The following is a 13,304-nucleotide window of genomic DNA, read 5'->3' on the forward strand; positions in this document are numbered from 1 at the left end:
TCTTCAATTTTTGATTTGATAGTTTTCATTTTTAATATGTAATAATTATAATTTTTAAAATTTTTCTCTTTTTCAAATTTACGGTTTTAGGTTTCCATTTTTCAGTTAACGAATTTTAAAATTTTTCATTTGCTCGATTTTTCATTTTTCAATTTCACCATATTTAATTCAATTGTTCAGTCTTTGATTGTTCCAATTTTTCGACAATTTTGGTGATTCCATAATTTTACAATTTCACAATTTTTGGCTTTTCCAATTTTCCTATTCGTTAATTTTTTGGATTTTTAATTTCTCTATTTTTGGTTTTTCAAATTTTCAATCTTTCCTTTTTTCAGTGATTCGATTATCCTTTTTTTCGCTTTTGCAAGTTTTGGATTTTTAATTTTTTCGATTTTCCAACAATCGGATATTTGGGGAATCAAAAAATTGCAAAATTGAAAAATCTAAAAATCGGAAAACCGAGGAAACGAAAAATAAAATATTAAAAAATTTGAAGCATTGAAAAAATGGAAAAGTATAAAATCAAAAGAAATGTGGAAAAATAAAGGAAATGAAAAAAATAAAATTGTGATATAAAATCGATAAAATGAAAATTAAAAAACCGGGAAAATAAAACATAAAACTCAAGAATTTGAAAAATTGGGAAAACGAAAAATAAAAACGAGAAAATGAAAATTGAAAAATCGGGGAAATAAAACATAAAATTCGAGGATTTGAAAAATGGAAAAAACGAAAAAATATATAATCTCAAGAAACATTGGCAAAATAAAAATGAGAAAAAGAAAATTGTAATTCTAAAATCTATGAGTGCATTGATGAACCACAGTTATGGAGTCATAATGCTTTGGATATTTCAGAGAAGATTTATACGAAAAAATTTTGAGACGACGACATCAATTTTTTGGAAGGGGATAAACGAATAAATTTTGTATTCAGTTCAAATTCAGTAAAAACTTGAAAACAAGAATTCCCATCCTGTTTCGTCTTCTATTCTTCTTCCTTACAGACAACTTCACGAATTTAAAAATTTTTCCACAATTTCCAAAAAAGGTCAAACATCAGTGAAAATAAAACCGACAAAAATTAACTGACACCGGCACTCTGACGGCCTCCTGTCACCTGTCATTTAATTGTCACCCGTGCCGACATTTCGACCCCCAAGTCAAAATTCCAGTAGACCATGCCAAACCCCGCCGCCCTCCTGCTGCTCTCCCTCTCCCTCCACTTCTCCCTCTGCAAGGACCCAAATGTCCTCCAGCTCACCGACACGAACTTCTCCCACCGCCTCAAGCAGAACCCAGTCTTGCTCGTCGCCTTCTTCATCCCCTGGTGCGGCCCGTGCCAAAAAATGCGCCCCCAGTACTCCCGAGCCGCTAACATCCTCAAAGGCTACAACCTCCCCGTAGCTCTAGGCAAACTGGACTGCTCCGGTTTAGGAAAACGGACCTGCGAGCAGAAACAAATCGGGCACCATTTTCCCGTCATCCATCTCTACCGCAACGGGAGCTTCGTCAAAGAGTACACCAACACTAAAGACTGTTTTGGGTTCGTCAAGTTCATGAGGGTGCAAATTTTGCCTAGTGCGGTGGAGCTGAAGAGTGTCGACGAGTTCAAGAAGTTCATCAAGGGGCAAGAGGACGTGGTGGTGGTGGGGTTCTTTGAAGAGGAGTCTCGTTTGAGGAAGATGTTTTTCAAGGTGGCGGAGAAGATGAAAGAGAGGATTTTTTTTGCGTATACTAGGTGTGAGAAGGTGTTGTTGAGGGAAGGGGTGAACAATGGGATTGTGTTGTTCAGACCGGAGATTACACACTGTAGGTACGAAGAAGAGAGGGTGCTGTTTACCGGGAGGGTGGTCATTGGCGAGATTAAGAATTTCATTATCAAAAATTACTACGGGCTGGTTGGGTGCCGGAGCCCTGCTAACATCATCCACTTCCCGAACCCTCTGATAATTCTTTACTACACTGTGGACTACAACAGCAGTGGCAAAGAACCAGGCTACTGGAGGCTGAGGATGCTCAAAGTCGCACACAAATATCAAAAATACGTGAAGTTCGTCACCAGTGCCAAAGACGACTTTGAAGAAGAGCTCGTTGACTACCCCGTGGAGTACGGCAATCTCATGCGCCCCTTCGTCTTAGCCAAGGATCTAGAAAACAAAAAATATATCATGACGGAGGAATTCACTTCGGAAAACTTCGATCGGTTTGTGGACGACTTCGTCCACCATCGGTTGGAGCAGTACCACAAAAGCAAACCTGTACCATTCGAAGGCGATGGTGTCACGGTTATGGCTTCAACTAGCAATTTCAACAACACGGTGACCAACAATGGTAAAGACACTCTGTTGCATTTTTACGACCCTGGGAATCACACTTCTCGACTAGTCGCTATGGTTTTGAGAGAAGCGGCGCATTTGCTTCTTGAGGAAGATGTAGTGGTCGTTACGATGGATATCGGAGAGCACGAAATTCCCCCAATTTTTCCGGAAGATAAAGTGGAGAGTTTGTATTGGTTGCCGAAGGACGATAAGGAAAATCCGATTTTGTATACGGGACGAAAGGAAGTGGAAGATGTGATTCAGTTTGTGGCGGAAAAGGCTACGACGAAATTGAAGAACTACGACAGGGATGGGAATCCCACACATGTGAAGGATGAGTTGTAGGTGATTGCGTAGGGTTATCACTCTAGATGTATAAAGTGTGTGGTTATTTTGAGCGACTGTTTTATTATTAGTGGTAATTTGAGACAATCTTGGAGGCCCCAGGTGGTTTCATTAAAAAAATGTTTAAAAACCTTGGAGTCCCTTTAATTTAAAAGAACCTTGGAACTCCTGCTATGATAAAAAAAATGAAAAAACATTGGAATTCCTAGTGTTCTCATGGGGTTTTTACTGTCTTTTTAAAATACTCTTGACACCCTTGGAGTGTTCATTGAAAAAATCTTGGGGTTTCTAGTGCTTTTTTTAAGTATTTAAAAGAATTTGGAGCCCCTGCTGCGTTCATAAAAAAGTTGAAAAAAAAATTGAGTTCCATTGTCCCTTTTTTGAAAGAATTTAAAAGAATCTCAGGACCCCCGCTGGATTCATTAAAATTTTTTTGAAAATAATGGGGTCTTTGGTGCCTTTTTCTTCAATTTGGAGGCCTCTACAAGTTTAACTGAAAAAACATGGAAAAGAACCTTGGGATCCTAAGTGGCTTTTTTGAAAAAATAAAAAAATCTTGGGACCCCTTTTGTGAAAAAGTCTTTCCTTCATGTGTTTTGTTAAAGAATTATAAAGAATCTTGGGACCACCACTGGGTTCTTAAAAAAAAAATGAAAAATAAGAAGTAATGTGGTCTTTGGTGCCTTTTTTTAATTTGAAAGAATCTTGGAGGCTCCTACTGGTTTAACTAAAAATAGTCAATATATTTTTGAAAGAATTAAAAAAAAAACTCTGGGGCCCTCACTGAGTTCATTAAAAAAAAAATAATAATAAAGTCTTTGGTGCCTTTTCAATTTGAAAGAATCTTGGAGGCTTAATTAAAAAAAAAAAAAACTTAAAAAAATGATCTCCCCAGTGCAGTGTATTTTTGAAAGTATTTTAAAAATCTTGGGGCGCCCACTGGGTTTTAAAAAAAAAGCGTTTTTGGTACTTTTTTTTTTAATATTGAAAAAATATTTGCGTCCTTTGATTACTTTTTTTAAGAATTTGAGAGAACCATGGAGGCCCCTCTTGGTTTAATGAAAAACGTGTTTAAAAACCTTGGAGTCCCTTTAATTTAAAAAAATCTTGGGATTCCTGCCGTGTTCATAAAACAAAATTGAAAAATCTGCGGATTCCAAGTGATTTTGATAAAAAAATTAGCAGAATATTTGCGCCACCTGTCCTTAAAAAAATGAAAAAATATCGGAATTCCTAGTGTGCTAATGGGGTTTCTACTGCTTTTTTAAAAAATTTAAAAGAATCCTGAGGCCCCTGCTGTGTTCATTAAAAGAAAAAAAGAAAAAAAGAAAAATAGTGAGGGTCTTTGTAGCCTTTTTCTTGAATTTGAAAGAATCTTTGAGATCCCTACTGGTTTAATTGAAAAAGCAAAAAAAAATCCAAAGTGGCTTTTTTGAAAAAATAAAAAAGGATCTTGGGGTGCCTTCTGTGTTCATAAAAAAATTAAAAAGTCGTGGGTTCCTTCGTGTTTTTTTTAAAGAATTTAAAAAAATCTTGGGACCACTGCTGGGTTCTTAAAAAAAAATAAAAAGTAATGTCATTTATGATATCCTTTTTTAAGAGTTTGAAAAAATCTTGGAGGCTCCTGTTGGTTTAACTAAAAAAACATTGAAAAAATCTTTGTATCCCAGGTGTCTGTTTTGAAAGAATTAAAAAAAAATTTCGAGGTCCCACTGGGTTCATCCAATTTTTTTTTTAAATAATGGCGTTTATGATGCTTTCTTTTTAAAAATTTAAAAGAATTTTAGGGCCCCCGCTATGTTAAAAAAAGTGAAAACATATTAGGGTTGTTTGCGTACTTCTTTACAAAATTTTGGTTTCATAGAAAAAAAAAAATTAAAAACGAATCATTGGGTTCATAGAAAAAAAAAAATAATGGAGTCTTTGGTGTCTTTTTTCAATTTGAAAGAATCTTGGAGACTTCTGCTGGGTTAATAAAAACATTGAAAAAAATCTTGGAAAAAAAATTGGGAATCCTAGTGGCTTTTTTGAAAAAATTTAAAATATGTAATGTGGTTTTTGGTGTCTTTTTTTTTAAGAATTTGAAATAATCTTGAAAACCCATGCTGGTTTAATAAAAAAAAGTGTCTTTTTTGAAGGGACTTTAAAAAATCTTGGGGTCCCCATTGGGTTCTACAAAAATTTTTTTAAATATATGCGTTTTTGGTTTCTTTTTTTTAAATTTAAAAGAATTATGGGGCTCTCGCTATGTTTAAAAAAAACTGTAAAAAGAATCTTGGGGCTGCCACTGGTCCGTTGAAAAAAAAATGAGGTTTTTGGTGCATTTTTTTTTAATTTGAAGGAATTTTGGAGTCCCCCGATGGTTGAACTGAAAAAACATTGAAAAAAACATGTTGGAATCCATTGGGCTTTTTTTTTTAAATTAAAAACAATTTGGGGCTATTCCTGTGTCCTGAAAAAAAAAACTAAAAAATCGTGGGTTTCGTTGCGTCTTTTTCGAAAGAATTTAAAAGAATCTTGGGAAAACCGCTGGGTTCAATAAAGAAAATGAAAAAATAATAGGGTCTTTGGTGCCTTTTTCTTGAATTTGAAAGAATCTTGGAGGCTTCTACTAGTTTAATTTAAAAAACATTGAAAAGAACCTTGGGATCCTAAGTGGCTTTTTTGAAAAAATAAAAAAATCTTGTGGCCCCTTTTGTGTTCATAAAAAATAATGAAAAAGTCTTTTCTTCATGTCTTTTGTTAAAGAATTAAAAATAATCTTGGGACCACCACTGGGTTTATAAAAAAAAGATTAAAATAAGAAGAAATGTGGTCTTCGGTGCCTTTTTTTTTTAATTTGAAAGAATCTTGGAGGCTCCTACTGGTTTAACTATAAATAGTCAAGGTATCCTTTATATTTTTGAAAGAATTAAAAAAAAACCCTGGGGCCCTCACTGAGTTCATTAAAAAATAATAATAATAAAGTCTTTAGTGCCTTTTTTAATATGAAAGAATCTTGGAGGCCCTTAAAAACCATAAAAAAAACTCTTAGAACCCCTTGTGCCTTTTTTGCAAAAAATTTAAATAATGTTGGGGGTCCTTCCTGTGTTCATAAAAAAAATGAAAAAATAATGTGGTATTCAGGGCCTTTTTTAAAATTTGAAAGAATCTTGGAGGTCCCTGCTGGTTTAATTGAAAAAAAATTGGTCTAAAGAGTTTAGACAGTACTTCCCTCGCTGTCGGAAACTTGACGACTGCATGCCTATTGTGTTTTTTTTCTCATTACATTTTTGTAGTGGGAATTTAAAAAAAAATTGCGATGACGTCAACAACATTTTTGCAAGGACACGTATATCAGTTGGGATAGATGTAGTGTAATACTAAGAATAAAATTATTATATTCTCAAATTTTCGGGAAAATGAATTGGGTCGTTTTGAATATTGATTTGTAATAATCAATAAAATAACGAAACAATTTACTCACGTATACGTATCAGAGGCAACTGAAAATCGTGTATGTATAAACATTCTTAATTTAAGATGACAGGCGTAACAGCATACGTGAGAGTCAAACAGAGAAACTGTAAACAAAACGACCATCGGTTTTATTGCTTCGACTTCCGCTTATTATATAAAACATTGGGTTTTATTTTAATTCTTGACGGTGAAATTCACAATTGGTTGATTATAAACATGTCTATTTCACATTCGCGGAACCAAGTGAGCGCATAAAACAAATGCAGGTCTGTAATGTTAAAGTCGATGTAAATAAGCGTGCTACCCTTATGTTTCAACCGAGTTTTTCCTTTAACAAATTTTGTGTCTACCAAATTGGGTTGGTTGGGGTGTAATACTAATAATATGTGTTGCCTTTAATTTAATCAATAAAATAAATTGACTTCATTAATTTTTTTGAACCACCTCTTAAGAAAATCTAAAAAATATGAATGGAATGATAAATCACAAGTACAAACTCATCATATTTTTTGCATTTTAGATAGGATTTATTCAGCAAAATTTAAGGGTGACGTCATCAATTTTTTTAGGAGGGATGAACAAATACATTTTGAACAAAAGTTTACCATGCTTATAATAACTTTAAAATATTCCCAAGATTTCAAAGCATTCGGTTTTGTAATTCCTGATTAAATCGATAAAATATATTCACGCCTTCATTAATTTTTTTGAGTCACCCTGCATATGCAAATCCAAAAATATGAATGGAATGATAAATCACAAGTACAGACTCATCATATTTTGTACATTTTAGATACGATTTATTCGGCAAACTTTTGAGCTGACGTCATCAGTTTTTTGTAGAAGATAACCAAACATATTTTGACTAAAAATTTATTATGCTCTTTATAACCTTAAAACATCTGCAAGATTTCAAAGCATTCGGTTTTGTAGTTCCTGATTAAATCAATAAAATAAATTTACGCATTCATTAATTTTTTTGAGTCACCCTGTATATGCAAATCGAAAAAATTTGAATGGAATGATAAATCACAAAAAGAGACTCACCATATTTTGTACATTTTAGATAGGATTTATTCAGCAAAATTTTGTGGTGACGTCATAAATTTTTTAGGGGGGACGACCAAATACGTTTTGATCAAAAATTTACCATGCTTATGATAATTTTAAAATATCTTCAAGATTTCGAAGCATTCGGTTTTGTAGTTCCTGAGTAAATCAGTAAAATAAATTTACGCTTTCATTTATTTTCTTGAATCACCCTGTATATGCAAATCCAAAAAATATGAATGGAGTGATAGATTACAAGTACAGACTGATCATATTTTGTACATTTTAGATATGATTTATTCGGCAAATTTTCGAACTGACGTCATCAAGTTTTTGGAGGGGATAAGCAAATATATTTTGACTAAACATTTATTATGCTCTTTATAACCTTAAAACATCTGCAAGATGTCAGAGCATTCCGTTTTGTAGTTCCTGATTAAATCAATAAAATATATTTACGCATTCATTAATTTTTTTGAGTCACTCTGTATATGCAAATCCAAAAAATATGAATGGAGTGATAAATGACAAGTACAGGCTCATCATATTTTGTACATTTTAGATATGATTTATTCGGCAAACTTTCGAGCTGACGTCATCAAGTTTTTGGAGGGGATAAGCAAATATATTTTGACTAAACATTTATTATGCTCTTTATGACCTTAAAACATCTGCAAGATTTCAGAGCATTCGGTTTTGTAGTTCCTGATTAAATCAATAAAACATATTTACGCATTCATTAATTTTTTTGAGTCACCCTGTATATGCAAATCCAAAAAATATGAATGGAGTGATAGATCACAAGTACAGACTCATCATATTTTGTACATTTTAGATATGATTTATTCCACAAACTTTTGAGCTGACGTCATCAAGTTTTTGGAGGGGATAAGCAAATATTTTTTGACTAAAGATTTATGATGCTCTTTATAGCCTTAAAACATCTGCAACATTTCAAAGCATTCTGGTTAGCAGATTAAAAATTAAATTTCAAAATGTTGTTTTATAATTTTGATTTTTTTTCCAAAAATCTGGACGTTTCGGGTGAAAAGTCGATTCAGAGTTGTAAACTACATGTGTAGGACTATGTTATTTTATACAATTGAAAACCCATTTACTATGTACAATTTTGAAGTGACGTCATCGGATTAGTGGTGGGGATGATTAGACAAATTTTGGTTAGCGTTTTACCATCTACATGATATTCTTAATATAAGTACAAAATTTCACAACAATCGGTCGAGTACTTTCGGAGATTATCTGTCTAATAAAAATCCGGGGGCAGACGGACAGACGGACAGACGGACGGACAGACGGACAGACGGACAGACAGACGGAAATGGGAGACCTATTTCTTCGTCTTCTAGGGGTCATGAAAGATCGAGAAAACGTAAAAGTAGAGAGTCGGCCGACGGACTCGATTACAATACTTCCTTTGCTTACGTTCGGGAAGTAAAAATCTTGTGATTCCTAGTGGCTTTTTGAAAAAAATTAAAAGAAGCTTGGAGCTCCTTCTGTGTTCATAAAAAAAACGAAAAAGTCGTGAGTTTCGCCGTGCTTTTTTTTTTTGGAAAATAAAAAATAATGCGGGCTTTAGTGTCTTTTTTTGAGAATTTGAAAGAATCGTGGAGGCTCCTACTGGCTTAAATAAACAAAAAATTAAAGTTGATCTCTCTAGTGTATTTTTGAAACGATTTTAAAAATCTTAGGGCGCCCACTGGTTTCATAAAAAAAAACAAATAATAGCGTTTTTGATTCCTTTTTTTTAATAAGTATTGAAAAAATATTCGGGTCTTTTGATTACTTTTTTTAAGAATTTGAGAGAATCTTGGAGGCCCCTGCTGGTTTTATGAAAAAAATGTTTAAAAACCTTGGAGTGCCTTTAATTTAAAAAAATCTTGGGATTCCTGCTGTGTTCATAAAACAAAATTGAAAATACCTTAAAAATCTTCGGATTCCAAGGGACTTTGATAAAAACATTAGCAGAATATTTGCGCCCTCTGTCCTAATGGGGTCTTTGGTGTCTTTTTTTAATGAATTTTAAAGAACTTTGAGACCCTTGGTGTGTTCATTGAAAAAATTGTGGTTTCTAGTGCTTTTTTAAAAAATTTAAAAGAATCCTGAGGTCCCTGATGTGTTCATTAAAAAAAAGAAAAATAATGAGGGTCTTTGTAGCCTTTTTCTTGGATTTGAAAGAATCTGAGATCCCTACTGGTTTAATTCAAAAACAAAAAAAAACCAACGTGGCTTTTTTGAAAAAATAAAAAAGGATCTTTAGGTGCCTTCTGTGTTCATAAAAAAAATTAAAAAGTCGTGGGTTCCTTCGTGTTTTTTTTTTAAAGAATTTAAAGAATCTTGGGACCACTGCTGGGTTCTTAAAAAAAATAAAAAGTAATGTCATTTATGGTACTCTTTTTTAAGAGTTTGAAAAAATCTTGGAGGCTCCTGTAGGTTTAACTAAAAAGAACATTGAAAAAAATCTTTGTATCCCTGGTGTCTTTTTTGAAAGAATTAAAAACAAAATCTGGGAGGTCCCACTGGGTTCATCCAAAATTCTTTTTTAAATAATGGCGTTTATGATGCTTTCTTTATAAAAATTTAAAAGAATTTTAGGGCCCCCGCTATGTTAAAAAAAGTGAAAACATATTGGGGTTCTTTGTGCACTTCTTTACAAAATTTTGGTTTCATAAAAAAAAATGAAAACGAATCATTGGGTTCATAGAAAAAAATAATAATGGAGTCTTTGGTGTCCTTTTTCAATTTGAAAGAATCTTGGAGACTTCTGCTTGGTTAATAAAAACATTGACAAAAATCTGGGAATCCTAGTGGCTTTTTTGAAAAAATTTAAAATATGTAATGTGGTTTTTGGTGTCTTTTTTTTAAGAATTTGAAATAATCTTGAAAACCCATGCTGGTTTAATAAAAAAAGTGTCTTTTTTGTCTTTGGGATTCCTAGTGGCTCGTTTGAAAAAATTTAAAAGAATCTTAGGGCGCCTCCTGAGTTTATAAAAAAAAGGTAGTGAATTCTGTAGCGTCCTTTTTGAAAAAAATATAAAAAAATTGAAATCTCCTCTGGGTCTTTAAAAAAATAACAATAAAAAATAATCTGGTTTGATTTGAAAGAATCTTGAAGGCCCCTGCTGGTTTAATTAAAAAAAAATATTGATATCCATTCTGTCTTTTCTGAAGGGACTTTAAAAAATCTTGGGGTACCCAATGGGTCCTTTAAAAAAAAAATTAAAAATATATGCGTTTTTGGTATAAATAATCTTAGGGTCCCTCCTGAGTTCATTAAAAGAAAAGAAGCGGTGAGTTCTGTAGTGGCTGTTTTGAAAAAAATTAAAAGAATTTTGGAACCCTCACTGGGTTCTTTAAAAAAAAAAATACTGTAATTTTTGGCTGCCTTTTTTTAAGAATTTGAAATAATCATGAAGCTCCCGCTGTGTTTAAAAAAAAAGTAAAAAGAATCTTGGGGGCCTCATTGGTCCATTGAAAAAAAAAATAATAAAAAATATTGGGGTGTTTGGTGCATTTTTTTTTTATTTGAAGTTTTCTTGGAGTCCCTGATGGTTTAACTGAAAAAAAAACAGAGCTGGGATTGCTGGTGTCTTTTTTGAAAAAATTTAAAAGAATTTTGGAACCGCCGCTGGGTTCTTTAAAAAAAAATAAAAAATAATGTAGTTTTTGGTGCCTTTTTTAAGAATTTGAAGACCCTTGCTGGTTTAATTAAAAAAAAAACATTGAAAAAAATTTTGATGCCCAAGTGTCTTTTCTGAAAGAATTTTAAAAAATCTTGGACCCCCCATTGGCTTTATCAAAAATGTTTTTAAGTATTACCGTTTTTGGTGCATTTTTTAAGAATTCAAAAACATCATGTGGCTCTCACTGGTTCATTGAAAAAAATAAATAAAAAATAATGGGAGATTTGGTGCATTTTTTAAATTTGAAAAAATCTTGGAGGCCTCTGTTGGTTTAATTGAAAAAACATTGAAAAAAAACTTGATCTCCTTTTTGAAAAAAAGTAAAAGAACCTTGGGGCCCTTCTTGTGTTCATATAAGTCGTAAGTTGCGTCGCGTCTTTTTTGAAAGAATCTTGGAGGCTTCTGCCGGGTTAATAAAAAACTTCGAAAAAAAAAAATGAGAATCCTAGTGGCTTTTTTGAAAAAATTTAAAAGAATCTTAGAGATTCTTCTGAGTTAATAAAAAAATTTAAATAATGTGGTTTTTGCTGCCTTTTTAAGAATTTGAAATAATCTTGAAGACCCCTGCTGGTTTTATTAAAAAAAAAACATTGAAAAAAAATCTTGATATCCATAATGTCTTTTTTGAAGGAACTTTAAAAAATCTTGTGGTTCGTCAAAAAAAAATTAAAAGTGTATGTGTTTTTGCTGCCTTTTTTAAAGAATTTAAAATAATCATGAGGCTCCCGCTGTGTTTAAAACAAATGTAAAAAGAATCTTGGGGGCCCCATTGGTCCATTGAAAAAAAATAATAATATAAAATATTGGGGTGTTTGGTGCATTTTTTTTTAATTTGAAGTATTCTTGGAGCCCCTGATGGTTTCACTGAAAAAGAACAGAGCTGGGATTCCTGTAACCTTTTTCTTGAATTTGAAAGAATCTGAGATCCCTACTGGCTTAATTCAAAAAGCAAAAAAAAAAAAAAACCCAAAGTAGCTTTTTTGAAAAAATAAAAAAGGATCTCTAGGTGCCTTCTGTGTTCCTAAAAAAAATTAAAAAGTCGTGGGTTCCTCCGTGTTTTTCTTTGCTGGGTTCTTAAAAAAAAAATAAAAAGTAATGTCATCTACGGTACCCTTTTTTTAAGAGTTTGAAAAAATCTTGGGAGGCTCCTGTTGGTTTCACTAAAAAAAACATTAAAAAAAATCTTGGATCCCTGGTGTCTTTTTTGAAAGAATTAAAAAAAAAATCTCGGAGGTCCTACTGGGTTCATCCAAATTTTTTTTTTTTTAAATGGTGTTATCGGTGCTTTCTTTTTAAAAATTTAAAAGAATTTTAGGGCCCCCGCTGTGTTAAAAAAAGTGAAAACATATTAGGCTCCTTTGTGTACTTCTTTAAAAAATTTGAGAGCCTTGTCGCTGCTGATTTAAAAAAAAAAATTGAAAAACGAATCTTGCGCCCTCATTGGGTTCATAGAAAAAAAATAATAATAATGGAGTCTTTGGTGTCTTTTTTCAATTTGAAAAAATCTTGACGGCTTTGCTGGGTTAATAAAAACATTGAAAAAAATCTTGGAAAAAAAAATGGGTATCCTAGTGGGTTTTTTGAAAAAATTTAAGAGAATCTTGGAGATTCTTCTGAGTTCATAAAAAAAATAAAAAATAATGTGCTTTTTGGTGCCTTTTTTTTAAGAATTTGAAATAATCTTGAAAACTCTTGCTGGTTTAATAAAAAAATAGTGTTTTTTTTTAAGGGACTTTAAAAAATCTTGGGGTCCCCTTGGGTTCTTCAAAAAAAATTTAAAAATGTATGCGTTTTTGGTGCCTTTTTTTTAATTTAAAGGAATTATAGGGCTCCCGCGCATTTTTTGAAAAAATTAAAAGAATTTTGGAATCTCCGCTAGGTGCTTAAAAAAATAACAATAAAAAATAATGTGTTTTTTTAGAAGATTTGAAAGAATCTTGAAGATCCCGGCTGGTTTAATTAAAAAAAAATCTTGATATCCATTCCGTCTTTTTTGAAGGAACTTTAAAAAATCTTGTGGTTCACATTGGGTTCGTCAAAAAAAAATTAAAAGTGTATGTGTTTTTGCTGCCTTTTTTAAAGAAATTAAAATAATCATGAGGCTCCCGCTGTGTTTAAAAAAAATATAAAAAGAATCTTAGGGGCACCATTGGTCCATCGAAAAAAAATAATAATAAAAAATATCGGGATGTTTGGTGCATTTTTTTTAATTTGAAGTATTCTTGGAGTCCCTGATGGTTTAACCGAAAAAAAAACAGAGCTGGGATTCCTGGTGTCTTTTTTGAAAAAAATTAAAAGAATTTTGGAACCTCCGCTGGGTTCTTAAAAAAAAAACAAAGAATAATGTAGTTTTTGGTTCATTTTTTAAGAATTTGAAGACCCTTGCTGGTTTAATTAAAAAAAACATTGAAAAAAATTTTGATGCCCAA

At 32.2% G+C, this 13,304-nt stretch overlaps 1 protein-coding gene across 1 annotated transcript; it reads left to right on the forward strand.

The window, feature by feature from the left end:
* The first annotated feature begins 1,124 nt into the window (after positions 1–1,124).
* LOC135124893 (protein disulfide-isomerase A3-like) lies at positions 1,125–2,765 on the forward strand. Its single transcript, XM_064050111.1, has one exon. The coding sequence runs from the start codon at positions 1,181–1,183 to the stop codon at positions 2,663–2,665; it is 1,485 nt and encodes a 494-aa protein (XP_063906181.1). The 5' UTR covers positions 1,125–1,180; the 3' UTR covers positions 2,666–2,765.
* Positions 2,766–13,304: the final 10,539 nt, after the last annotated feature.

This window comes from Zophobas morio, unplaced genomic scaffold (genome assembly GCF_036711695.1).
Source record: "Zophobas morio isolate AGI-343-1 ecotype UQ-CSIRO unplaced genomic scaffold, CSIRO_AGI_Zmor_V1 ptg000008l, whole genome shotgun sequence".
NCBI classification, from domain to species: Eukaryota; Metazoa; Arthropoda; class Insecta; order Coleoptera; family Tenebrionidae; genus Zophobas; species Zophobas morio.

Bases quoted from the DNA above. Each gene is read 5' to 3' on its own strand.
- LOC135124893 (XM_064050111.1), top strand. From the start codon at position 1,181: ATGCCAAACCCCGCCGCCCTCCTGCTGCTCTCCCTCTCCCTCCACTTC.